At 43.4% G+C, this 27,739-nt stretch overlaps 1 protein-coding gene and 2 non-coding genes across 3 annotated transcripts in view; 2 read left to right on the top strand and 1 right to left on the bottom strand.

Annotated features, from left to right (window-relative positions):
* Positions 1–4,410: 4,410 nt before the first annotated feature.
* Positions 4,411–4,480, top strand: LOC126063351 (small nucleolar RNA SNORD104). The gene has a single exon (XR_007514291.1). It is a non-coding gene; the product is annotated as a small nucleolar RNA SNORD104 (small nucleolar RNA).
* Positions 4,481–4,678: 198 nt separating this feature from the next.
* Positions 4,679–4,810, top strand: LOC126063362 (small nucleolar RNA SNORA76). The gene has a single exon (XR_007514302.1). It is a non-coding gene; the product is annotated as a small nucleolar RNA SNORA76 (small nucleolar RNA).
* Positions 4,811–6,980: 2,170 nt separating this feature from the next.
* Positions 6,981–27,739, bottom strand: part of TEX2 (testis expressed 2) — a 126,856-nt gene continuing 106,097 nt past the window's right edge. The window contains exons 8-12 of the mRNA XM_049860182.1: positions 24,107–24,239; positions 17,866–17,991; positions 16,240–16,449; positions 13,738–13,858; positions 6,981–8,692 (exon numbers count right to left, since the gene is read on the bottom strand). Coding sequence (XP_049716139.1) covers positions 8,570–8,692; positions 13,738–13,858; positions 16,240–16,449; positions 17,866–17,991; positions 24,107–24,239 — 713 coding nt within the window. The 3' untranslated portion in view covers positions 6,981–8,569. The remainder of the gene's footprint in view (positions 8,693–13,737; positions 13,859–16,239; positions 16,450–17,865; positions 17,992–24,106; positions 24,240–27,739) is intronic.

Genomic DNA, 27,739 nt, shown 5'->3' on the forward strand with positions numbered 1-27,739 from the left:
GACTTCGGAACAGACTATCAATTACTCATATGCAAGTTCAAGTTGAAACTGAAGAAAATTAGAACAAATCCACCAGAGCCAAAGTATGACCTTGAGTACATTCCACCTGAATTTGGAGACCATCTCAAGAATAGATTTGATGTGTTGAACACTAATGACCAAAGACCAGACAGTGGAATAACATCAAGGATGTCATACATGAAAAAAGCAAGAGGTCATTAAAATGACAGGAGAGAAAGGAAAGAACTAAATGGATGTCAAAAGAGACTCTGAAACTTGCTCTTGACTGTTGAGTAGCTAAAGCAAAAGGAAAAAATGAAGTAAAAGAGCTGAACAGAAGATTTCAAAGGGTGAGTCGAGAAGACAAAGTATTATAATGACATGTGCAAAGACCTGGAGATAGAAAACCAAAATGGAAGAACATGCTCAGCATTTCTCAAGCTGCAAGAACTGAAGAAAAATTCAAGCCTCGAGTTGGAATACTGAAGGTTTCTATGGGAAAAATATTAAATGATGCAAGACACATCAAAAGAATATGGAAGGAGGGGAAAGGAGCTGGTTGAACGGACAAAAGGAATACAGGATGGAGAGGAGAAGTGTGCTGTCTCATTAAGGGGAGAGCCACTGGGAGTGCATGGCGGGGTGTATATGGCTTTTTGTATGAGAGAATGATTTGATTTTTAAACTTTCACCTAAAGCACAATAAATAATTAAAAAAAAAAAAAAAGAATATGGAAGGAATACACAGAGTCACGATACCAAAAAGAATTGGTCAATGTTCACGCATTTCAGTAGGTAACATATGATCAGGAACTGATGGTACTGAAAGAGGAAGTCCAAACTGAGCTGCACTGAAAGCACTGGCAAAAACGAGGCTCTGGGAATTGACGAAATACCAATTGAGAAGTTTCAACAAAAGGAGGCAGCACTGGGAGTGCTCACTCGTCTATGCCAAGAAATTGGGAAGACAGCTACCTGGCCAACCGACTGAAGAGATGCATATTTATGCTTATTCCCAAGGAAGGTGATCCAACTGAAATTATCAAACAATATCATTAATATCACGTGCAAGGAAAATATTGCTGAATATATCCAAAAGCTGTTGCAGCAGTATATCCACAGGGGACTGCCAGAAGTTCAACTCGGATTTAGAAGAGGACATGGAACGAGGGATATCATTGCTGATGTCAGATGGATCCTGGCTGAAAGCAGAGAATACCAGAGAGATGTTTACCTGTGTTCTATTGATTATGCTAAGGCACTCAACTGTATGGATCATAACAAATTCTGGATAACATTGCAGAGAACAGGAATTCCAGAACACTTAATTGTGCTCATGAGGAACCTGTACATGGATCAGGAGGCAATCGTTCAAACAGAATAAGGGGATACGGCATGGTTTTGAAGTCAGGAGAGGTGTGCGTCAGGGTTGTATCCTTTCAACGTATGTGATGGGTTGAATTGTGTCTGCCCAGAAATATGTGTCAACTTGGTTAGGCCATGATTCACAGTATTGTGTGGTTGTCCTCCATTTTGTGATAGTAATTTTATGTTGACAGGATTAGGGGTGATTGTAACACCACCTTGACTCAGGTCACCTCCCGGATCCAAGGTAAAGCAAGTTTCCCGGGGGTGTGGCCTGTGCCATCTTTTATCTCCTTTGGATCCGGGGTCCCTGCGCCTGACAAGCTCCTCGACTAGGGAAAGGTCAAGGACCTTCTTCCAGAACCAACAGAGAGAAAGCCTTCCCCTGGAGCTGAGGCCCTGATTTTAGACTTGTAACCTACTAGACTGTGAGAGAAATAAATTTTGTTTGTTAAAGCCATCCATTTATGGTATTTCCGTTACAGCAGAACCAGGCGACTAAGACACCATACCTATTCAATCTGTATGCTGAGCCAATAATCTGAGAAGCTGAATTATATGAAAAAGAACGGGGCATCAGGATTGGAGGAAGACTCATTAACAACCTTCGTTATGCAGATGACACAGCCTTGCTTGAGAAAGTGAGGAGGACTTGAAGCACTTACTGATGAAGATCAAAGACCAGAGCCTTCAGTATGGATTACACCTCAACATAAAGAAAACAAAAGTCCTCACAACTTGATCAATAAGGAACATTGTGATAAACGGAGAAACCATTGAGGTTGTCAAGGATTTCATTTTACTTGGATCCACAATCAACACCCATTGAAGCAGCAGTCAAGAAACCAAAAGATGCATTGCATTGGGCACATCAGTTGCAAAAAACTTCTTTAAAGTGTTGAAAAGCAAACACCTTGAGGACGAAGGCGCGCCTGACCCAAGCCATCGTGTTTTCAATCGCCTTATATGCACGCGAGAGCTGGACAATGAATAAAGAAGACCGAAAAAGAATTGATGGCTTTGAATTGTGGTGTTGGCAAAGAATATTGAATATACCATGGATTGCCAAAAGAATGAACAAATCTGTATTGGAAGAAGTAAAACCAGAATGCTCCTTAGAAGCAAGGATGGAGAGACTATGTCTCACATTCTTTGGACATCTTATCAGGAGGGATCAGTCCCTGGAGAAGGACATCATGCTCAGTAAAGGGGTCAGTGAAAAACACCCTCGGTGAGATGGACCGACACATTGGGTCCAACAATGGCTCGCGCATAGCATCAATTGAGGATGGCACAGGACTGGGCAGGGTTTCATTCTGTTGTGCATAGGGCTGCTATGAGTTGGAACTGACTCAACTGGACCTAACAAAGAGCAACATAACAATTAAAATTATAATGAATGGTTGTTCATTCTTTTTAATCCAATAATTCCACTTATGGGAATAGTTCTAAGTAGATAATCAGAGATGTGTACCAAGATTTATGTACAAACATATTCATCACAGTGTTGTAGCTAAAAACGCCTATGTTTCCTGCTCCAAGACTCAACGATCATCATCACTTCCAGGAACCCTTCTCTAATCCTCCAACACTAGACTATGTGCTCCCTCCTGTGATCCAAGAGCACTCTGTGCACATCTCTATTTTAGGGCACCAGAGATTGAGACTGCTGACTGCTCCTTCTCCAGGGCTACTAACCAAAAGGTTGGAGGTTCAAACACACCCAATACAGCTGCAGGAGAAAGAAGTGACGATAGGCTCCCAAGAAATCTGTTGTTGTTAGGTGCCATCGACTCGGTACCCTATGTACCACAGAATAAAACATTGCCCAGTCCTATGCCATTCTCGCTATCATTGTTATGCTTAACCCCATTGTTGCAGCCACTGTATCAATCCATCTCATTGAGGGTCTTCCTCTTTTTCGCTGACCCTCTACTTTACCAAGCATGGTGTCCTTCTCCAGCGACTGATCCCTGCTGAGAACATGTACAAAGTAGGAGAGATGGAACATCCTCACTTTTAAGGAGCATTCTAGCGGTACTTCTTCCAGGACAGATCTGTTCATTCGTCTAGGAAGCATTTTTCGCTTTCCCAAAGTTGGGCCTTCTTTCCTTTGGTCTCTTTTAGCATTGTTAAAGTATGTCAACCACAGACATTTTCCACATCACTGCAGTCCTTTAAAAACAAAAGTTTACCACTCAGAATGTGCCAAGCGATTGACATTTAATCCTTACCACAACTTCATTGGATAGTCTAATTTTTCACACATTGAGTCTCACAAAGGTTAAATGCACACGCGTGCATTCATTATAAAATCAGAGTTTGGCTGCAGTTATGTCTATTTTCAAAGCACAAGCTCCTTCTACCACATCGAGGTTCCTTTAAACTTCGGGGTTGGGCCAGTTTTGTTCACTTTTACATGCTGGTTTATAGCTTGCCTCCTCACTGAATACCTCGTACGATTTAGGCATTAAAAAAAAAAAAAACGTTCGCCGTCGAGTTGATTCCGACTCAGATCGGCCCTATAGGACAGAGTAGAACTGCCCCAGAGGGTTCCCATGGACCGGCTGGTGGATTCCAACTGCCGATCTTTTGGTTAGCAGCCTAGCTCTCAACCACTGCACCAAACACTATCTTGTTATTTATAAAGTTTCCTTTTGTGTACTGTAAAGAGGTGATCTAATTACAAGCTGGCGACCCAGATGCGGCAATAAATTCGGAAGACTTTCGTGGGAAGCTTCGCGATTCGCAAACCCTCCCCCGTCTTTCCTAGAGAGTCCTCTCTATGGTTAATATGGGTCCACTCTATACCCTGGAGGACTAAGCGAGCGTGGCCAATCATTAGGCCACTTTGCATGCACGTGGTCAGAAATTTGGTTTGCTATTGGTTAATAGTGGTAAAGCCCACCCAACCACCTCCCGTCTGGTCCTTTAAGTCGGTGCCGCAGCGGTTGGCCATCCTTTTGGTGGCTGCAAGTTCCAGGAGGTCAGGTCTGTGGCTGTGCGGCGGGCCGGCCCGGGGGCAGGGTGGGAGACTGGCGGCCCGCAGTGATGACATTCTCATTAAAGCACGTGTTAGACTGCTGACGCGGGTGATGCGAACTGGATTCTGAGCCGGGCCTTCAGGACTGCGGGGAGGGGACAGGCCAGCCGGCGGGTGCGTATCAGCTCACGCAGTGCTCTCGTTCTTGCAGATCCCGGTCGGACCGCGGTCGTCGGACCACATTGCTCTCCCCCATTTCGTCCTCCCTAATAGAAATTTCAATAAAATGGTTTGACTCCAGCGGTGGTGTCGGTGTTTCTTATCGGCGACGCGCTGCCTTTGAGCCCCCGCCGCGCCTGCACGTGGCGCCGGGGGTTAAGCTGCAGCGCCAGAGCACGTACTCGCGCATAACTGGGGTCTCCAACTCCCTGAGGACGGCCCTTTTAACCGCGAGCTACACCGCGACCACTGTCGGGGTGGGGAGCGGGGCGGCGTGTGAAGTTGCTCAGGGTGTTGCGACATGGGCCTCAACCCTTAAACCCAGAGGTGAGATGTGTTTGGGAAACGGGTGGGGATAGTAGGCTCTGCAGCTTACTGTGCCCCTGACATTGCTCTGCCCTCCCCGAGTTGCACAGGGGCGCGCTGTAACTTCACCGTCAGTCCGGAACCGTCACCCTGAGACACGCGGTCTCAGTTTAACGCGGCATGGGATGGCCTCCGCTGGGAAGCCGAGCAGGTGTCAGATGTGGGCTTTGGCCTTGAGCAGTTTCTTAGGTCAGGGGTGCTTGGCAGGAACTGGTTTCCGTCTTGAGTTGCGTGATGAGCTTAACTCATCTGGCCAAAGTGCAGCCAGGACCTAGTTGTGCTAAAACTACCATGCCGGACAAACTGGTTATTTTAATACTAGGCCAAGCAAGTGTCTGGAGCTTTGGGCTGATTAATCTGCCCAGTTAGCCTGACAGGCTGACAGTGACAGGGTGGCTGTGAAGATGAATTAGATTTTATGCATGGGCTGGGTATAAATTAAGCACCTAAACAATTACGCAGTCACTCAAAATTACCCACATTCTACCACTGATGAAACATCTTTCAGCTGGGCTCCTGTGAAATATGCATCAGCTAAGTATGAGGTAGCACTTGGAGGAGGATGAAGTCATGAGGTCTTTGTTGCCTGGGCATTAAGTAACTGGAGAAAGAAGAACCCGTTGCCGTGGACTCGATTCTGGCTCATTGTGACAGTAGAACTGCTCCATAGGGTTTCCAAGGAGCGGCTGGTGGATTCAAACTGCTGACCTTTTGGTCAGCAGCCGTAGCACTTAAGCACTATGCCACCATGGTTTCCCAGCACCTAATAGGTGCTATTATCCTCAGTCCACATTTGAGGGACTGAAATTTAGGACTGGGCAATCCTGCTCTAGAAAATCTCCAGCTAAAATCTTTAATCACCTTGTAATCCTGTTAATTTGGGGCGTCCTTCAGTTACTAGGTGCTGTTGAATCAGAGTTGACTTACGTACAACAGAACAAAACACTGCTGTGTCTGCACCATCACTATCGTTGCTGTTTGAGTCCATTGTTTCAGCCACTGTCAATCCATCTCGTTGAGAGTTGTCCCCTTTTTTGCTCACCTACCAAGCATGATGTCCTCCCCCTCGACCCTACGCACAACAGAAACACTGCCCGGTCCTGCACCATCCTTACAATGGTTATGCTTGAGCCCACTGTTGCAGCCACTGTGTCAGTCCACCTCCTTGAGGGTCTTCCTCTTTGCCACTGACCCTGTACTCTGCCAAGCATGATGTCCTTCAGGGACTGATCCCTCCTGACAACATGTCCAAAGTATGTAAGACGCAGTCTCGCCATCCTTCTAAGGAGTGTTCTGGTTGTACTTGGTCCAAGACAGATTTGTTCGTTCTTCTGGCAGTCCATGGTATATTCAGTATTCTTCGCCAACACCACAATTCAAGGCATCAACTCTTCAGTCTTCCTTATTCATTGTCCAGCTTTCACACGCAATGTGAAAGTACGTGAAACTAATAGCACCTTATATAAAAGGTGCCCTGGTGGTGCAACGGTTAAGTGCCTGGCTGCGAACCTGAAAGCTTCTTGATTAGAACCCACCCAGCTGCTCTGCGGCAGAAAGGACTTGGCAATCTGCTCCCATAAAGACTACAAACCTAGGAAACCTTGGCACCTAACCACCACCACCTTAAAAGGGTAGGCTGAGGACTACCTAACGTGCTGATCCACAGCAATGGGGTAGTGAAAGCTGTTATTGGCAGATGAGACCTTGGTAATTCAGTGGCAGAAATCTTTGCACGCCATGCACAGCCACCCCCAGTCTGAGTGGAGGCTTGCTGCTGTGATGGCGAACAGATTACAGCAAAACTTTAAAACTAGGAAGAAAGACCTGGTGATCTGAAAATCAGCCAGTGAAAACCCAATGGATAACAATGGTCCAAGCCACAACTGATGGGGAAGGTGCAGAAACAGGCAGTGTTTCACTCCCTTGCATGGGGGTCCCCAGTAGTTCAAGGCTGAATCTGGCAGTTGAGGTCCCAAGTGCCCTGTATTCATTGCTGCTATTATCAAAATAGGATTCAGTAGAAATAACTTAGATGCTTATCTAGTATTTGACATGAGATATTTATTTTGTGAAACAATGCAAGCGATTGTAAATCCCCACATATTATTTGATTAAGTACAACAGGGTACAGTCATGTAATTTCTTTACACAGTAGTGCATCTAGTCCTTTGCCTTTAGTTATTGCACTAAAATCATTAAAGACCAGTGAACAAGACATGCGGACTCTTAACAGGTAAATCAGGCTACACAATGAGAAATTAGAACAGTACCCAGACTGGAATGGTCAAATATTTTAAGTCAAATGTTTTAATGGTGCAATTAAAATAATCCAGTAAGGTTCCAAATATATTTTCTCAATATATTAATTTCTTTAAAGTCATGTTCAGGCAAGGTGCTATTTAAAAAACCACTATTAGCTTTGTCCACAGATGTAAATTATCAAAAGTTACAGCATCAAATGTAGTTTTAAACAAACAAAAAAAAATTGTATTGTTCTCAAAGCAAATTATACAATTAGAGGGAGCTCCCAAACTTGTAAACTAAACATTCTGACACAAATGCACAAAATAAACTTGGCAATATTAAAGAAAGGTCATGTTAGGTTTTGAGATAATGTAGTGTTTTGATGTTGAACAAACTTTTGGTCTTGACTCTCATACTTAAAGAGCAGTTCTCCATTTTGGCCATGGGAAAGGGAAACTGCCCACAAAGCTATCCCAAACCAATGAATTAGGTAACAAAGCCTTTGGATTTCTATACGAAACCTTCAGGAGCTGACAGGAAATGCCAAATGGAAAGACTGCCTATTCGCCCCACCCCAACTTTATGAGGGACAATCGGTCATCATGTAGAGTGACATTTTCATTTTTGTGTGTGTGTGTCTCGGGAGAACATTCAGGATCAGTTACAAACCAGGTGATTGTACCTCACTGGTAAAAAGGCTTGGGATGGTTTGATCACATGGCTTTGCCTAATGTTCACATCAATCCCACCGTCCCCACCCCAGCTCATAGCGGTAGTGTGTGTGTGTTCTATGGCTGCTTGCTTCCAAAATGCACAATTTAGTATGAAAAAAAGTAGGTTGCTATGCATACCTCTACCACCAATGAAATAGCTCACAAGATTCCACTTCCCACCTTCACACACATCACCACACTGACATTCTCGGGGAGCATGAAGGGCTGCAGTCGTGCATATCAACTGTAAAAGTGAAAAAAAATGTTCAGGTGTGCACTGGCTGCCTGAGGAAAAGCTTTGGAGGAGTCGAGAAGGCAAGGAGAAGCTTTCCAGTTGTACAGCTTTGCTCTTCATGTGCTCTTTTGCCGCCATGAAAACTGGGAGACTTAAAACAGCCATGGTGTGAGTCACCTGTAACTTCTGTAACCTGTGGTGATTCGTCCTCAGTCTCCTTTGCCTAGAGTCAAAGCTTTGCAGCAGGCAATCCAGACACCTGTCACTGGACGTGTGGAATGACACCTCACAGTGGAATGGGCACCAGCAGGCAGAGGGCAGAAGCAGTTCTCTGAGAAACAGTAGCTGTGGCACAAGTGAAGGCCAGTGCTACGGCACAGCTGGCAGCCAAGAACCTCACGCCAGGAGCCTAGATCTAACACTGGAAAGGTCAGCTCTCACCCATCACAGCTGATCAGCAGCCTCCACAACTGGGTCTTTTAGGAGGCAGGAAGTGGAGCGTGGGTCCATGGCTGAGTGCATTATAGGGATATAAACATCGTCCATGTTTGGCATGACAAAAACTTTCTGTAGAAAGAAAAAGAACAGTTAGGGAAGAATGGTTTCTCAGGCTGTTGCTCTCTGTTCTATTACTAACATTAGGCTTTAGATGAATTTTTAAAAATACACATGAAACAATTTTTCTAGATGTTCTGAACTAATTCCCTTGCCCCCTTTTTTAATTTAGAAAGTGATGCAGAATCACCATTTCAATGCATGAGCACAAGAACCCAATGAATCAGCCCTGAGGCTGAGGGAGCCTTTGATCTCACGTACACGTAATAAATGTACCCATATGAATTGATAAATATTCAACAATATTAAAATTGGCTTAAGCGACTCATCGCATTTCCAAATTACTATGTCCAGAACACAAGTGAATTTATCCTTTTAGCTCCTAGCATCAAAATGTAAGCTAAATTTTTTTCAAACCAGAACCATTCAAAAGAACTATCTAAAAGAAATCCTACAATAGCCAACATGTGAAGGATAATCAGTGATTGACAGGAATGGTGCTGTGCCTCTGTTTACAAGCTTATTTTATACAAGTGAATTTTCACAAGGCATTCAATCTTCAGTACTGCTCTCTTAGAAAAGCATAAACAAAGACAAGCAAGTTGCTGTGGGAAGGAGGCAGTAGTTATCCTTCAACTTCCTAACTTGTCTCAGAAATACCAGGCACCAATCTCTGCTCCAACTTCTGCAGTCTAAAAGTGATCAAGCATGCAATCAAGATGTATTGGCAATTACTGGCAATTGGAATGTGAAAGTTGGAAACGAAGGAAGAGCAGTTGGAAAATATCGTCTTGGTGACAGAAATGACACCAGAGATCGCGTGACATAATTTTGTGAGACCAACCACTTTTTCAACGACAACAATCTCTGCTCCCTCTTTTCTTCTTTTGCTCCTTATAGCCAATACCCCTAAATGAGATGTTGTTGTTAGGTGCCATCAAGCTGGTTCTGACTTATAGGGACCCTATGTACAACATAAGGAAATACTGTACACTCCTGTGCTATCCTCACAATCGTTGCTATGTTTGAGTCCATTGTTGCAGCCACTGTGTCAATCCATCTTGTTGAGCGTCTTCCTCTTTTTCGCTGACCTCTACCAAGCCTCATGTCCTTTTCCAAGGACTGGTCCCTGCTGATAACATGCCGAAAGTATATAAGACAAAGTCTCGCCATCCTTGCTTCTAAGGAGCATTCTGGCTGTACTTCTTCCAGGACAGATTTGTTTGTTCTTCTTGCAGTCAATGGTATATTCAATATTCTTTGCCAACACCATAGTTCAAAGGCATCAATTCTTCTTTGGTCTTCCTTATTCATTGTCCATATGCATTTCACATGCATGTGAGGGGACTGATAATACCATGGCTTGGGTCAGGTGCACCTTAGTCCTCAAAGTGACATCTTTGCTTTTCAACACTTTGAAGAGGTCTTTTGCAGCAGATTTGCCTAATCGATGCAATACATCGCTGGATTTCTTGACTGCTGCTTCCACGGGTGTTAATCGTGGATCCAACTAAAATGAAATCCTTGACAAAACCTCAATCTTTTTTCTGTTTATCATGTTGCTTATTGGTCCAGTTGTGAGGATTTTTGTTTTCTTCATGCTGAGGTATAATCCCTACTGAAGGCTGTGGTCTTTGATCTTTATCAGTAAATGCTTCAAGTCCTCTTTTGGCAAGCAAGGTTGTGTCATCTGCATATTGCAGGTTGTTAATGAGCCTCCCTCCAATCCTGATGCTGCGTTCTTCTTCATATAGTCCAGCTTCTCGAATTATCTGCTCAGCATACTAAGTATGGTGAAAGGATATATCCCACGATGCACACCCTTCCTGATTTTAGACCACGCAGTATCCCCTTGTTCTGTTCATATGACTGCCTCTTGGTCTATGTACATGTTCCTCACACAATGAAGTGTTCTAGAATTCCCATTCTTCACAATGTTATCCATAATTTGTTATGGTCCACACAGTTGAATGCCTTTGCATAATCAAAACACAGGTAAACATCTCTCTGGTATTCTCTACTTTCAGCCAAGATCCATCTAACACCAGCAGTGATATCCCTTGTTCCACGTCCTTTTCTGCATCCAGCTTCAACTTCTGGCAATTCCCTGTTGGTGTACCGCTGCAACTGTTTTTGAATTATCTTTAGCAAAATTTTACTTGCGTGCATTATTAATGGTATCGTTCAATAATTTTCTCATTCTGTTGGATCATCTTTCTTTGGGATGGGCACGAATATGGATTTCTTCCAGTCGGTTGGCCAGGTAGCTGTCTTCCAAATTTCTTGCCAGAGATGAGTGGGCACTTCCAGCACTGCAGCCGTTTGTTACAACATATCAATTGGTATTCTCTCAATTCCTGGAACCTTGTTTTTTGCCAATGCCTTTAGTGCAGCTTGGATTTCTTTCTTCAATACCATAGGTCCTTGATCATATGTTACCTCCTGAAATGGCTGAATGTCAACAAAATCTTTTTGGTACAGAGACTCTGTGTATTCCTTCCATGTTCTATTGATGCTTCCTCCATTGGTCAATATTTTGCCTATAGAATCCTTCAATATTGCAACTTGAGGCTTGAACTTTTCCTTAAGTTTTTTCAGCTTGAGAATGTCAAAAGTGTTCTTTCCTCTTGGTTTTCTAACTTTAGGTCTTTGTACATGTCATTATAATACTTTACTTTGTCTTCTTCAGCTGCCCTTTGAAATCTTCTGTTCAGCTTTTACTTCATCATTTCTTCCATTCGCTTTAGCTACTTACATTCAAGAGCATGTTTCAGTCTCTTCTGACATCCATTTTGGTCTTTTCTTTCTTTCCTGTCTTTTTAATAACCTTTTGCATTTTTCATGTATGATGTCCTTGATGTCATCCCTCAACTTGTCTGGTCTTCAGTCATTAGTGTTCAATGCACGAAATCTATTCTTGATGTGGTCTCTAAATTCAGGTGGGATATACTCGAGGTTGTAGTTTGGGTCTTGTGGACTTCTTTTAATTTTCTCCAGGTTCACCTTGAACTTGCTTATGAGAAATTGATGGTTTGTTCTGCAGCTGGCCCCAGGCCTTGTTCCTGTTGGTGATGTTGAGCTTCTCTATTGTCTCTTTCCACAGATATAGTCAATTTGATTCCTGTGTATTCCATTTGGTGAGGTCCACATGGATAGCCGCCATTTATGTTGTTGAAAAAAGATATTTCCGATGAATAGGTCACTGGTCTTTCAAAATTCTATCATGGGGTCTCTGGTGTCATTTATATCACCAATTCTGTATTTCCCAAATACTGATCCTTCTTCTTTTCCAACTTTTGCATTCTAATCACCAATAATTATCAAAGCATCTTGATTAAATGTTTGATCAATTTCAGGGTGCAGAAGTTTGGTAAAAATCTTCAATTTCATCATCTTTGGCATTAGTGATTGGTGTGTAAATTTGAGTAACAGTCATATTAACTGGTCTTCCTTGTAGGTGTATGGATATTATCCTATCACTGACAGCACTGTACTTTAGGATAGATCTCGAAATGTTCTTTCTGACATGTTACATGTTCTTCTTGAATATGTCATTCCTGGCATAGCAGACCATATGACTGTTCAATTAAAAATGGCCACTACCAGTCCATTTCAGCTCACTAATGTCTTGGACATTTTTCTTCAAGCATTCCATTTCATTTTTCACAACTTCCAATATTCCTAGATTCATACTTTGTACATTCCATGTTCCGACTAATAACAGACGTTTAAAGCTGTTCTTCTCATTTTGAGTTGTGCCACCTCAGCAAACGAAGGTCCGAAAAGCTTGACTCTATGCACATTATTAAGGTTGACTCTACTTTGAGAAGGCAGCTCTTGACCAGTTGTATCTTGAATGCCTTCCAACCTGAGGGGCTCATCTTCTGGCACTATATCAGACAATGTTCCACTGCTATTCATAAGGTTTTCACTGGCCAATTTTTTCAGAAGTATACTGCGGAGTCCTTCTTCCTAGTTTGCCTTAGTCTGGAAGCTCCACTGACACTTGTATACCATGGGTGACCCTGCTGGTATTTGAAATACCGGTGGCATGGTTCCTAGCATCTTAGCAACACGCAAGCCACCACAGTATGACAAACTGACAGAGGATGACCTAAAAGGGATGACCCACCCAAATTCTTAATGTGGGATCTAGGGAGATAAGAAGGAAAGTGACAGCATGAGGCTTTCTCCTAACTATATTCAAAGTGCTTTTCCATTTGGTGACTATTAACTTTTCAGAAATTGCATATCAGCTATGTTTAATCTCTAGCTTTTAAATAATATCACTTTTAAAGGAAATAACCCAAAATCTACCACCACAAAAATAATGTGGATCTTCTTCAAATAGTGAAATTTATTACAGAGTAAGTAAATTGTTTGCTAATCTATAAAAACCTCCTTGAAAGACAACTGTGCCTCAAATATCTGATAATGATTTGATGAAAATAGCTCATCTGAGGGCCTCAGCTACATTGCTAGTACCCTGGGTGGCAGAATGCAGTAAGACAGGCTTGGAGAATGAGCTCTACACTAGAAGCTACTCAGGAGAGGGGCAAGGCCTGATTCCCAGGGCGGGTGATACCTGGCAGAAGGGCTTCAATGAATGTTTGCTGAACTGAACCAAGTGAGCAAGGTGGATACAATCTAAGGACAGGGAGCGACTTCCCTGACTACAGGCTGGCTGCTATTAGCTCACCAATTCCAGGCCCCATATTAGAAAACAAAGTCCAAAGAGAACCCTAGCAGGTGGAAGGGTTACTTTGCTACAAAAGGTCTTATTGAGAACTGGTATATGACATTCATCATTTTGCTCTTTGATCCACACCTTTTAGTTTTCCTCTGAAGACCACTTGATAGGGTTCTGTGGATGAGTTGCAGAGTTTTTGAAGCTGTATCTAAAATTTTATTTTTATGTTTGACCATATGTGCGCTTTCCTGGGTAGAGAGTCCCTTGGATTCTCAAAAGAAGATCCTGACTCAAAAATGAAGTTCAGAACCTGTTTACTCAGAAGATCTTCTACTCTGTGAAACACTAGACAACACAACATGTTTACCTGAAACTCCTGCTCCAGTTTCTTCTCTATCCAGTCTGTCACATGAACTAAAGTCACTTCTCTCTCTCCAAGTTTTGGCCGAGCTTTTAGCTCCACATATGGCGGCTTCCGGAAACCATACCTTTTTGAAGAAGACAAATAGTAAACACAACCACTTTTAGCAGCAAAGAAAGGAAGTATTGAAGTAGCCATAGCAAACATTCCTCATTTATGTAGAGCTTTATCATGGTTTAAAATGTTCTCTTGTTCTGAAAACTCTCCTCTGAAAATGATTCCACATGGTGAGCATGAACTCCCTGTGCTCCCTGGATGTGTTTAGGGCTGTGATGGATTTGAGAACAGTTCTGGCAAACTGGGACAGCCAGGAAGGACCACTAGAGAAGTCCATGATCTGGTCGTTGTTTTTCCGAAAATGGCAATGTCCTCTTTTTTCTATTTTTATGAAAGTAGCATAGGTCTGGAAAGGAACCCTGGTGGCACAGCAGTTAAGCGCTCAGTTGCAAACTAGAATGTGGGTGGTTTAATCCGCCGGCTACTCCTCCAGAGAAAGATATTTACAGCCTAGGAATCCCTAAGGGGCAGTTCTACTTTGTCCTATTGGGTCTCTAAGAGTCAGAATTGGTTTGGTTGATTTAGTATATACATGTTTTAAAAAACAAGCTACACAAGCATATAAAAAAAAAAAGCATATAAGCAGGAAGAAAAAGACACTGCTGCTCTCAGGATCTCACCCCAAGACAGGATCAGAGAGAAGTGGGCTTGGTTCCCACTCCTAACAAGAGCACATAAATAAATAATGTTCTGTAACCTGCTGTTCACGCCACACATTTTACAGCTTCCCAATGGAGCAGGTTGGAATTCAGACAAGACAGTGTGTGCTCTCAAATTACCTAAAAACTTCAGCCTTTCACAGATCACTATTTTTGTAAAATACAATAAAAATGTCAAAATGCAATACAAGTTTCTAAACACACTCAATATCTCTACTTATTTTTTTGTGGCTCAGTGCAAACAGTTCGGCATAGCTATCCTAGAGGCCTTTCGCTGTAACTGAGACGTCAAAAGCTTAGGCGTAAAGGGAAGGAATGTTGGATCAACCCTTCTTCTTTAAAAAAAAAAAAAAAAATTTTTTTTTTTTTTTAAAGGTTTGGAAGACTATACATTAAAGCATTAACAGTGGTTATGGATGGTAAGATAATGTTTTTTTTTTTTTTTTTTTTTAATCTTGTTGTTACCAATCTTTTTTTTTACAATGAAAACATTTTTAAAAATAAAATCTGAAAAGGTGTTTTTATTTTTGTTTTTACTGGGAACAGCGACCGCCATCACCGAACAGTTAGTCAATTCAAAAATCTTCATCTGATCATTCCTACAAACCCTTCTGAGGCACCAGGGACACTAGCATGTTGGTTTCACTGAACGATGAGCAGGCTGTATTCCCATGACTGCAGTTTATCGCACAATGAGGTCTCTTATGCAATCACTGTATGCATTTATGCCCATTTTATAGGACTTGGGAAGTACATTTTAAATGGAAATATACGGTGATTTTCTTCTGCTGGATCCATGATATAAGTGATTTCAGTGATTCGCAACCCTGGCTTACTTCCCCTACCCATGACTCCTGGAGGATGGATCAGGCATATCTGATTTTTTTTTTTAATAATTTTTATTGTGCTTTAAGTGAAAGTTTACAAATCAAGTCAGTCTGCTACATGTAAGCTTACATACACCTTACTACATACTCCCATCCACTCTCCCCCTAATGAGTCAGCCCGCTCCCTCCTTCCGGTCTCTCCTTTCGTGACCCTTTTGTCAGTTTCTAACCCTCTCTACCCTCCCATCTCCCCTCCAGACAGGAGATGCCAATACAGTCTCAAGTGTCCACCTGGTATAAGTAGCTCACTCTTCATCAGCATCTTTCTCCAGCCCATTGTCCAGTCCCTTAGGCATATCTGATTTTTAACAAGTCTCAGGTGATTCTGAGAACCACCACTTCACCAGATGACGGCTCCTTGGCTGGACTTCCTACCATAATAACCGAGTAGATGTGCTCCTGCCTCCTCAATATCCAGGTCTTACTCAGGAAGTCTTCCCTAAGCCTGGATGGGTGATCAACACCTGTAAAGAGGGGTTGCTGTGAGGACTGACCAGGTGATGCAGGCCAGGCAGAGAATAACGGTTCTACCAACAGCAGCTGTTACTACTGGTGGAAGAGTTGGCTTTAGAGAGGAGGAAGACCAAGAATAGAAAGAGCTTATTCCACAAACTTTATGTACTGACCTAAATTTTTCCTAACAAAATGAATCTTTAAATGTGAATTAGCCATTGACGGAAGGAAGTAGAGCCAGATTTATAACTAACATTTAAGGTTCCATGAAAAATGTTTGGAAGTGCCCAGGAGAAGGTACTTTCCATAATCTCAAGGTTAAGCAGGCTGGGACTTTTACAATCACCCAACGAGGGGAATCACTTCCTGTCCCTGAGGGCCCCTCTACATACCAGATCCGGTCAGTCGGGGGTGGTGGAATGTTGACCGCCAAGGTTCCTCTACATTCTTGCACTTCAACAGTTAGCAGCAGAGGTGTGTTAGAAACTTCTTCAATCTTCTTTTTGATGAACTCTGTCTCTGTTGCTTTTTGGAAATATTTTGACTTGGTAATTTTATCTACAAATCTCATAATCTTACTTGTTCGATGACCTCCAACATACCTTCAAATCAGGAACAAAAGGGTCATTAGTATAAACTTTGCTCCTTCTCAAGTAAAAACCTTGTGGCTTTTCATTCACGTTACTCTAGACCACAGTTTGTCAAGTGCAGCACTAATGACATCTTGGTAATTCTTTGTTGTTGGGGCTGTCCTGTGCACTGCAGGATATTTAGCATCCCCCAGTTAGAACAATCAAAAATGTCTTCAGACATTGTGGAATGCCCCCAGTTGAGGATCACTGCCCTGGAAAAGGTGTAAATGTCAGACAGTTGCGTCTTTACAATGGAGAGTTAGACAAAGTCCTCAGACTGCCAAGAGAGAAGGCTTCTCACCCATCTCCCTTTACATCACTCAAATACTGAATATACACCCACCGTCCTATTAGAGAAATACCTCACCGTCACTATCCAGCAAACACTAAATCATGCTGCTACTAACAGGTACACAAAACAGTAATTAACAGACCGCCTTTTAGTTGATGCCATACCAACTATGAGTGGTAACTACTTTTCAAAGGACTTAGGAACTTTTAAAGAAAAATGTCACATCAAGCTGATGTGCTACCACTCAGTAACTTTTTGTATCAGACCATAAAACTGCTCTAAGAAGAGAAGATATTTGCTTTTTAGAATCCTCAACAGTTCCAGAGTCTGAGGAATGGTATGTCGGTGGTGAAAAGTAATCATTCTTAAGAAGGTCAAGCAGGTAAATTTTAAATAACACACACAAACTTTAGCACGAAATCCTCAAACATCTGCATTCTCTTTTCCTTTTCTGTAAGATTTCCAAAGTGAACAGGCTGATGTTTTCCTATAAAAGCTTCTTTATAATCGTAGTTTCTTCGACTCACTTCAAACATTTAAAAATTCTTACAGGGAGGCTATTTAAGTACTTTGGTCATTCTACAGTCTAAGACATAGGCAAAGGGGGCCCCCGAAATGAAGTTCATGACCCAAAATATCAGCCAAGTCATCTACGTTTTCAGAATTCACAAAAGAAATCACCTGAATGCCTCAGCTTTGTAGGACCTAGCAGCTCAACAAAAGCCAATGCCACCCACCTAAAGGGAGCAATGCTCCCGGCCGACCACCAGGGGGAGCTGTTGGGTAAGCTGCTCCTGTGAAGACCCGGATGTGCTCGTAATAAACGTGCCCTGCCTCTTCTCGATTATTTACTTAAAGGGCAGGAGAAAGCCACTTTGGTTCAGACCTTCTTCAGTAAGGAAAGCTATACAGGTGTTTTTGCTTTTTGCTTTGCAGACTATAATTTAATAAGCTGCCAACAGTAGATATTAGTACAAAACACATGCACTCAGTGTGAAGGAGGAAGGACAATCCTAGAGGAAGGAAGAAAGAAGTCTCACTTCCAACTTGCTGCCCTGGCCTCCTGGGGGCCCCAGACGCTCTGACCCACTCACCCTTCACTTCCCGGGAGGAGCTGTTTGTCTCCCCCACTGGGCTCTGGGGCGTCGTCTTCATCGGAGGAGCCAGCACTGGAAGATTCCTCATCGCTGTCGGCCAGACAGTACGCCCTGGGTCTGCAACTGAACAGGGAGAGAATCACCACCGCGCCTGCTGTCACTCCAAGCTCTGCTTGGAAGGGAGGGACACACGCACGCACACACGTGCACTCAACCGCAGTGGGGTCAAGATATAACTGCGGTAACACATTTTATCATTCTCTCCAACCTATCTACAAGGGAAGAGGCCCAATCCAAGAGTCCTTGGATCGGCATGGTTACTCGGGAGACTCTTCAGTGCCAAGTCCCTCAACACGACCACAGGGGACTTGGGCCCAGAAGATTTTGCTTTCAGCATGCATCAGAGGGACAGGTGGTGGTAGCGTGATACAGTCCACACAAAATGCAGTGATTTCATCAACAGTGCAGGGGTGGGGGTGAGGGTGGATGGGAAGAACGGATGGCTGCAAGGGTGAGGTGATAACTTATGTTGGAGTCATGTCTGCTTCTCGGCAGATGAAAGGGATTTTCAGGCAAGTCCTTGACTCTGGCTGAGTTCAACAACCATGATGCCTTCCTGGCTTATTTACCACAAAGTTAGTTTTGACCCAAGACTCCTTCCTAGCAAAAGTTCATACCTTACACCACACCTGAGGGTCATAGAAAAAGCCACCAACCACAAGGTACAAGTCTCAAAGGACCCTAGGAAGCAACTGACACAGGAACCTAGGAACCTTCTGGAGAAGCAGAAATTTAAAGAGCATCTTTTTACTAAAGTAATAACAAACAAACAAAAAAACACACCTCATCATTGATCCTTCTAGGTTGGACACTTGGCCTGCATTGGCATGGAGCTTGCTGGTCACCAGCAAAGGTGAGTGCTCAGGGTGCCCCTCCGAGAGGCACTGGGGGCTTCTTGGTCGAGCTTTGGTCACACTGGCAGAGCCCGTCTCTGAGGCCCAGAGCCTTAATTGGGATGAAATGAATGAGGGACAGAGTAGTTCCTGAACACTGTTAAGCAACCACTCGTTGCTAAGCAGAGGCTAGGCCTTCTATTTCTGACAAGGACAAATTACTCAGACAGGTGACGGCCATGGAGCTCAAGTCCTAGCTCCCTGCAGCTGTGATCCTTTGGTTTTCTCTGATGCCGTCCTTGGGCCACCCGAAGCCCACTGGGCAGTCATCGCCTGGCCAACAGGGGCTGAGTGTACCTAAGGGCAGAGTGCCTACACCAGCATGGACCGTAAGGCCGGGAGAGGCTCCAGCAGGGTGCACTGGGGGCAGGACCAAAGCCTCCGCCCCTGAAACAGGAGGCCGGCTGTAAGAGGACCTCACAAGTGTCCTGCCCAGGGGACATGCAGATCCTGCTCCATCCTGGCTCTGAAACACCAGAGCCAACTGCTTCAGCAAACAGGCTTGAGTAGAACATTAAAGGGGAACTGCCTCAGCAGGAACAAAAGCCTCTTGTCCCTCACCCTGCCCACCTTGCCCAGGAACAACACCTAATTGACTCTTCATTCCTTCTTTCAGAGCCTGGCTAGTCCAGGAAATGCTTGCATTCATTCCTCATCATGAAGCCATTTCAGAGCTTTCAGTGGTTAGGCAACCTCACAGAGAGATCTTTTTTATTAAAGTGTATGTACAAACCAAAAACCCAATTACCGTGGTGTCTATTCTGACTCATGGCAACCTCACATGTGCAGAGTAGAACTACTCCATAGGGTTTCCATGGCAGATCGCCAGGTCTTTCTTCCAGGGTGCCTCTGGGTGGGTTCAAACTGCCAACCTTTCAGTTAATAGTCAAGCGCTTAACCAACTGCACCACCCAAGGGCTCTAAAATGTACGTGATAAAAACATAATTCCTAAAAAGCCTAAACTGGGCCTTAGGGATCAAGAAAAACAGGGACTTAAATTCCTAAAGACTACACGACCATCTCAGAAACATATCTTTACTTCTCCTCTGGCCTAGGATGCCGGGGATGGAATCTGTGTCCTACACAGCACAGGTCGCCTGCTCCTCACCCACAAAGCACAAAAGGCTGCTGGGAAGACATGGGGCCACGGTGAAATCTGCTGAGCCACCAGCTCCCTCGTGTGCCCACTGGCATTTGTCACACCGGGCAGCTTTGGGGCCCTGGGCAAGAGCCATCAAAGGCTGTGCACTGCAGTGAGTGCTCAGTTTCCTGAATTAATCCTCCACAGGACAGACAGCAAGACAACTTCTGTGGCTTAAAGTTAATAATTTAGATCATACTATACCAGCTAAAGCAGATCAGATGACATGAAATTCTGATTTTGTCTGAAGGGTATCTCTGCTCTCTGTACGGGGAGCTGTTACTATGTGGCACCCAACACTTCTTAGATGTATAGGTAAATATGAGGCTGATGTTCAGCTTTATAATCAAGGACACTCATTTTATAATCTCAACCTTGTGATTTCGGCAGGAACTTCAGAGAAAGAGACACTGCCCATCTTTATACAAGATGTGATATAATGTAATGAGCCTAATATTTTTAAACACGCCTCAGTTCCAGATGAGCGTGATATCCTTTCAAAGAGCCACCTTGGGCGGCTTTATTCTAGTTATGCTGCCTCTGCCAAAAACCTTTCTGGAGATGTGTCTGACATGTAAGAAAGAGTGAATTATTTTATCACTGACACTCTGTCTAGGACCAAACATTTTATTTCTTGGTCTCATAATCACTATCATCTCTGACTGTCTTCTAGCAATTTCTGAAAGATCCAATCCATCTACAAAGCAGGATGATTTGTGGTCACTCAGGATAGTAAAAAAAAACAAAAACAGTCATAGACTCTGGAGGCAATTCTAAAAATAAGCTTCAAAAGCGCTTAAGGGAAAGATGCATAACTAGGTTAAACAGCCCTGTGAGAGGTGTTTGCCTTGAGGGGACCACACTCATGTGAATATATTCATTTTCTTTAAGAAAAATGCATCCCACACACCTGTCACAGACAAACATGTGCATGCACCTACGGGACCAGACTGAGTCACGGTGTCACCTGCAAACCCAGAACTTCAGGCCCTGGGAAGGTGGTGGATTCGGGCATACTATGGACTAGTGACCCAATATGCAGGTCAGAGGGGCCACCACGTGGGGATCTGCACACCGGGCCCAGGCTGCAGTGGGAGCTGCTGTGGCAGAACGTGAACAGGGCAAATGCCTACGCACAGGAAACACTCCGCTCTACTATTCAGTTAAAGAGCACCCAACTCAGAGAATGTTCCCTTTACTGGCTTGTTTTGGTCCTTTTCATGTAAATTCCTATAGTTAAAACTGCTCAGCTCACAATGCTGAATTCCATTTTGAGTACCTTACTGCCTAAGAGTTACGTTAATTACAATATGTAACGAGAAAACCATTTGGGAAATAAAGGGACTAAAAGAAAAATGCCTGCAAATATGAAGTGTACACACATTTCAAAGGGAAAGGACGTCACTGGAACACAGTAACAGAGATTTAAATTTCTCACTCTGACCCTCAGGGTAACAGCGTGAACAAACTTCCCACCCATAGGTAGGACTTCTCACAGGTTGAGCAGCATCTCCTCAGAGACTCCCTGAGAGCACAATTGTTAGCACACTTGAAAGGGACTGAAGAAAACAGTGAGACAGAGCCGAAGGGTTCCACCAGAGCAGGAAACGGCAACCCTTGCTGGCTGGGGAGACAGGCCCTGCACAGGCAGCCACAGGGAAGAAGGAAGTGCTGGGGGCCAACTAACTCAGACATTCTGCTCTTAGGCGAGGGAGGTTTAACATTAAGGAAAACGTCAGTGCCAAAAGTCACATGCTTCATAGGGCTGCTGTGTATACTGACTTCTTTGTCTCCCTCTGGTATTCGGCCTCAGGGTGATTCCATCTGCTCATGAGTGAGGAAGTGAAGAAGTGGATTCTAGAATCATCTCTAGGGTTAGGTTCTTAACCACGGATGGGCCTGAGAGGCTCTCGATGCTCCTAGAAACTGTGGACCAAATGGTGTATTTGGCGCATTTTCTGGGAGAAAGATCCAGAGCGCTCAGATTCCCAAAGGGCTCCCTTAGACCAAAAAAAAAAAAAAAAAAAAAAGCCTAAGGATCCATTTTTCCAAGGCTTTATGTCCCAAATGAAGTGTTTCGGATTATATTCTTCCTTGCTTTTAAAATTAAAGGACAGCCAATTAGACACATTGATATTTAGTTTAACACTCTCACAGGAAGAAGCAAAACATTTTATACCAGACTTCTAGGAGGAAAAATTGTACTTCAGAAATATATTAAAGATAAAATTTAATACTATCGTCTTCCTAAAGCAGAGGCTTTCTTTTCAGAGAAATCTGAAAAAGGCATTATCTCTGCTCCCCGGAAGAGGCAAGGCAAGAACCCGCCCTTCACACTCAGTCTAGAAAAGTACTGCGCGCTCAGAAATATGTCCATCCTCTGATCAGTTTATGAACATAAAATTGTGCCAAGGGAGTCCACAAGTAACAGCCCATGTGGAACGCCTAAGGGGCAAAGATCTCAAGGAGCTGCCTGGGCTGAGGTTCCAGCACTTGTGTCAACAGGACTGGGTCCAGAAAGAGCTCCTCACACAAATGCTCTGACTGAAGCTTATTCTGTCAGGCTCCAATTTAGTTAGGCCTCACTGTCGAGAGATTTCGTGACTGCTTCTGTCTACAGTGCTTCCTTTTCTAGGTAGCCAGCTCTACCACTTTGACTTCATGAGGTTGTACTGATGACGCTCAGCTGTGCGTGGGGGTCGGGTGAAGTGGGGTGGGGACATCTAGGGACAAAAAGTTGAGTCTGACTAGAAATTCGAGATCAGGGCCCCAGCCATTCCAACTGGGGGCATGTGGTAAGACTTTCCTTGCCAGGAAAGCGTCTGAAATATTCCCTGTCTCAGGCCTTCAGACTGTACCATTATGTCCAGGAAGACGATGAAAGGACAAGTGTCTCGGTGGCTTCACGTGGTACCACCAAGACTCAGCACTCACAGGGTATGAAATGCTACACGCAGAGTTGATAAATACCACTCACCAGAAAATACAAATCCACAGATTGCAGAGTCCAAACACATTTTAACAAATAGCAGAAAAACGAAAGGAAAACAGCACAGATAAAGGTTAGATAGCATATGGCAGGTGAAAGTCTCCAATTATTAAAAGAGGGGCATTTCATTAAGCAACCCTGATAAATCAGAATAATCCAAGTAAAAGAACATTCAACTGTAGGGCCCAACTCCCCCAGTACGCTTTACCACAGCACGAATAAAAACATTAGGTCAGGGTCATAACGAAGCAAAAACCTGAGTCTGTGTCTTATATTTAGACCCTGACAAGGTGGCTCCTGGCAGCGTTTTCCTGTCATCATACTGTTAATTTCATGTGAAAGAAGAAAGATGTGGGAAGCAGACTCCAATCAGCATTTTTAATTTGGTAAAAACAATAATACTCATTTAACTTTGTAGTCAAAAGGACTCATTTTTGAGGTACGTGGGAATGTAAAAATGCTATCTTCTCCATGCTAGGCATTAAGGGTAAAAAATTATGCTCCATCAACTATCCCACAAATTTGAAATTTTTACGAAATCAGACAAACTGTGTAGCAGATCCCCATCTACAAAGAGAGGAATTTGCTAAGCAAATCGATACTATGTGATTTAGGGAAAATGCTTCTTAAGCCACTTTAGGAGTACCGGCTTGGCTACAAAATTGATCATCTAATTATAAATATTTCTGACTTTATGATTAAAGCTGACAGATGCCCTAGGGACCTGAGCCTGGTGCACACAATGCTGTCTGCGGCTGAAAGTTGAAGAAGAACTTTCTTAATGATGATTCTATTCAGGGAGCGTCATTGCTCAAACAAGCCTGCATTGCCTTTCTGAGTTAGAGGTGCTCTCTGGGTAATCGATACTGTAGATACCACTGCTAGCACCAAGATTCAGAGGCGCTGCCACAGTTGAGCAGAGGTGAGGACTCATGGTCTACCTGACGTTGCTCTGAGTGAAGGGGGCTGGATGTCTGCTGGAGATGAAACTAGGAAACCATTCCCCAAAGTACTCTGGGGTCCGGAAGCACTTAACACAGAAGCTCACTCAAAATCCAGGTACACTACGCTTCCAACCCGCTGCTCTAAGGTGGGAGGTGGAGGCTGGTTCCCCAGGGTTGAGTTTCAGTTAGGAAATTCATATAGCCCCTTACCCTTCTTTGCCAATTTCTCCAACCTTCAGGGCTTCAACAAGAGGCTCTTTACCTAGTTTGGTCAAATTCATTTTGGTCTCGAGAGTCATCAGAAAGGACCCATTGTAGGACATTTCCAAATCAATCCAGAGTCCTGGAGAAATGGTGAAAAAACAAAAGGTTTTTTTTCCCCCCTCAAAGAAACACACGGCTATCAATAACAATATGCAAATCTATATTTTAAAGTGTCTAAGTTGGCATCACACTGAAAGTCTACATTTTGCTTGAACTTCCAATACACACAAGAAGAAACTGTGAAAGCTTCTGGAAATGGGTGCTAGGGATGCCAGCATTTCAGTATCCATTAGCATGGTCACAGCGAATTCCCAACATGTTAGGGCTGGAAGACCCCCATCTTCTGGTTTCTTCTCCTCACACTATGTAAGAAAACACACAACTCCCAGCAGAAGGAAATGGCTTGATCCAGAGTACAGCCAGGATGAGATCTCCTGATGCTCTCCCAGTTACGAGGCAGAAGAGTGCAGAGACTTCACTGCAAGCTGGGTCCTTCTTTAGGGACACAGGTGAGAACCATGGTCTTTCTTAAACTAAAACCATCAAGATGGAGGGGGCACAGAAAATAGTTCAGATTTAGCTTGGCACAATAGCGACAGTGACAAAAACTTTTAGAAACCCCTTTCTTCCTGGAAATTACCAATACAAACAAAAGAATTAACTTATTATTCCTAGGATTACCCAGATAAAGTTGGGTAACCCCTTTGTACCTTAATTTAAAACCCTATTCCCTAGAGAAGATACTAATGTCAATGAGATCATATCAAAGAGACTTTAGCTTTGAGAATTTCACAGGGACAGCCACCATCAGAAGTGGTCACTGACTAGTAGCTTAAAATGCAAACAGGGACCAACTCAGGACCCTCTTCTACTCAGAGCTCCTCCGATTCAGCCAATGAGACAAGCTATTCTGTGATTTTTCAGACTCAGAACCCCATAATATCTCATGGACTATCAATCAAACAGGATCTTTCAAATGGATGGGTAAATGTTAATAAACTTTTATAGACCCTCATAAAACAAATGACAACATCTAAAAGGATGCAGAAAATTAATCTAAAACCACTGTTACACCGAGCAGCATTTTCAAACAATCACAGTAAATAATACATCCCCCATTTGGCCACCACCTCCGATAAAAAGCTTTCTAACCTCAAGCTGTGCTAATGGTGTAATTCCTCACTAAAGTCAGAATAACGTCCATTTTGTTGTCAACAAATTTTTTATCCCAATTGAAGGTAATATTTTTCATGAGCGACCTGTTTTAATCAAGTGATATGCAGAGGACTGTGATTGTCTCATAAAGTGGCTTTATTTCTTGATTACATTAAGCAATTAAAAAAAAATTAGTTTGCTCTTCAAAGGTACTATTACTGGAAATAAAGGGCACATTTGCTTTAATAAAGACATTTAGTCATTAACTGCTTCTAGTAGGAAGGGGAGTGAGGCAAAAGGCTAGACTTTAAACTCAATATAAAAAGAACATCAATAAAGAAGGCATTTATTCTTGTATAATATCTCCAGGTTTATTTGAGAAGCAATAGATTCAAAATTACCTGGCTGCTGTATGGATTCAGACAATCATCTCTTTTGAAAATCCTAGTCAGTTTTCCAATAAATATTAATAGTATGTATTACCTTTGAGGAGCCCTGGTGGCACAGTAGTTAAGTGCTACGGCTGTTAACCAAAAGGTCAGCAGTTTAAATCCACCTTGAAAGCCCGATGGGGCAGTTCTACTGTCCTATAGGGTCCCTATGTGTCAGAACCGACTCGACGACAATGGGTTTAGTACCTTTGAAGGTTGTCCTATTAAAGACACCAGAATTTTGCTTCTTATAAAACAGAAAAGGAGCCCTGGTGGTGCAGTGGTTGAGTGCTTGAATGCTAACGAAAAGGTTGGCAGTTCAAACCCATCATCTGCTCCACAGGAGGAAGATGTGGCAGTCTGCTTTCATAAAGATTTACAGCCTTAGAAACCCTATGGGGCAGTTCAACTCTGTCCTATGGGTCATTATGAGTCAGAATTGACTCGATGGCAGTGAGTCTAAAAAATTAAAATAGAAGGTTTTGTTTATTTTATCATTGAGGGGATTTGAATGTGGGCTGAGTGCCGGTCAAGTAAACATTCCACCTGATCACGTATGGTCCAGAAGCTGAGGCAGTGCAGGCCACGGAGAGCATGGAGCCCAGCCAAATGGGCAGGGCTTGAGTCTCTCTGAAGTTTCTTAACCTCCACGCTTGGTTTCCTCCTCTGCACAATGAAGACAACACTGCTTCTTCAGGGGACTGCCATATACAAGCTGGCACCTGGCACATCACGAGCAGGTCTCTTTCCACTCTCTGCTATTTGCCAGCCCCACTTCCTAGTCCAGCTTGCTGCTATTGCTATGGCAGATGGAAGACAGTCCAGAAAAGACCATGGGGCCAAGAGGAGAGAGGCTGCATTGAGAGGTCTGGGAGGGGAAGAGGCCTGGACATCCGATTGGACCGCCTAATGGGGATGGGGTCTGGTTCGTATACCACTGTACCATATTTTTACACAATTCTATGTTTGCCAACTGCACCCCCTGCAAAGAGGTATTTTCGCAAGTGCGCCATGCTAATTTTTTTACAGGTAATTTTTTATTTGCATAAAAATATGGTATATATCCAACAAGGTCCACCCACACAGGGCCTTGCTCACCTATGGTAGTCAATGAACATATGAAGCAGCCAAGGATGGCTTGAGAACTTTTGAAAACAGATATAAAATACAAATAAATATTCCAACTAATTACTCTAATATGACATTCTTGCATTCAGATGAGGACAAGGAGACTATTTCAGCCTTAGGTGCAAAGAAAAACTTGCTTCTGTGATAATGATTCAGCAGGTGAAATGCATCCTGAAAATCTGAGAGCAGGCACAACTTGGAGCTGAGACCAGCTGGTTATATAACAGTGAGTCACAATCTGAGTGGCTGAGAGATGAAATTAACAGTTGCTGGAAAGGTTGTCTTCCTATTGGGGATAAATGTAGCAACACTGAGAAGATGGGGACATACACTGCTCCATGAGTGGTATCTTAACTCTAGCATCGCTGAATGCTACTATTCTAGATAATGCAGTTAACAGAGCTTTTTTTTTTTTTTTCTTCTCTTGACAAATATTAAGGTTTTATTGTCAAGCATTTCATGTAAAATGCTGCTTTCTGTAACCATCTGCTCTTGGTAGTGCTCAAGGACAAACACCAGAAGTCAAGCAGCAGGACAATTTTTAATGCTTTTAAATGAGTAAGGTAGTCAGCCCTGAGAGGTTCTCCGGAAAGGAGGGCTGGGGACACGAATACAAGGTGACCCCATGTTGAGAGGACATCCAGTGGTGAAGGGTGGTGCCTGAGTATCAACCAGCCCCATAAAACCAGCACTTCACTCGGCAATCCTGAAAACACAGCTGACAATGAAAATATGAGCCTCTTTAGTCAGTCTTCAAGTGAGGACCCGTATGGCATTCAGGTGGCTGTTTTACCACTCTTCAGTCTCAGGAGGGAAGTATGCGTTATGACCACCACTCAGAGGGATACTGCAGCACAAGTCACAT

This window comes from Elephas maximus, chromosome 19, assembly GCF_024166365.1.
Source record: "Elephas maximus indicus isolate mEleMax1 chromosome 19, mEleMax1 primary haplotype, whole genome shotgun sequence".
Taxonomy (NCBI): Eukaryota; Metazoa; Chordata; class Mammalia; order Proboscidea; family Elephantidae; genus Elephas; species Elephas maximus.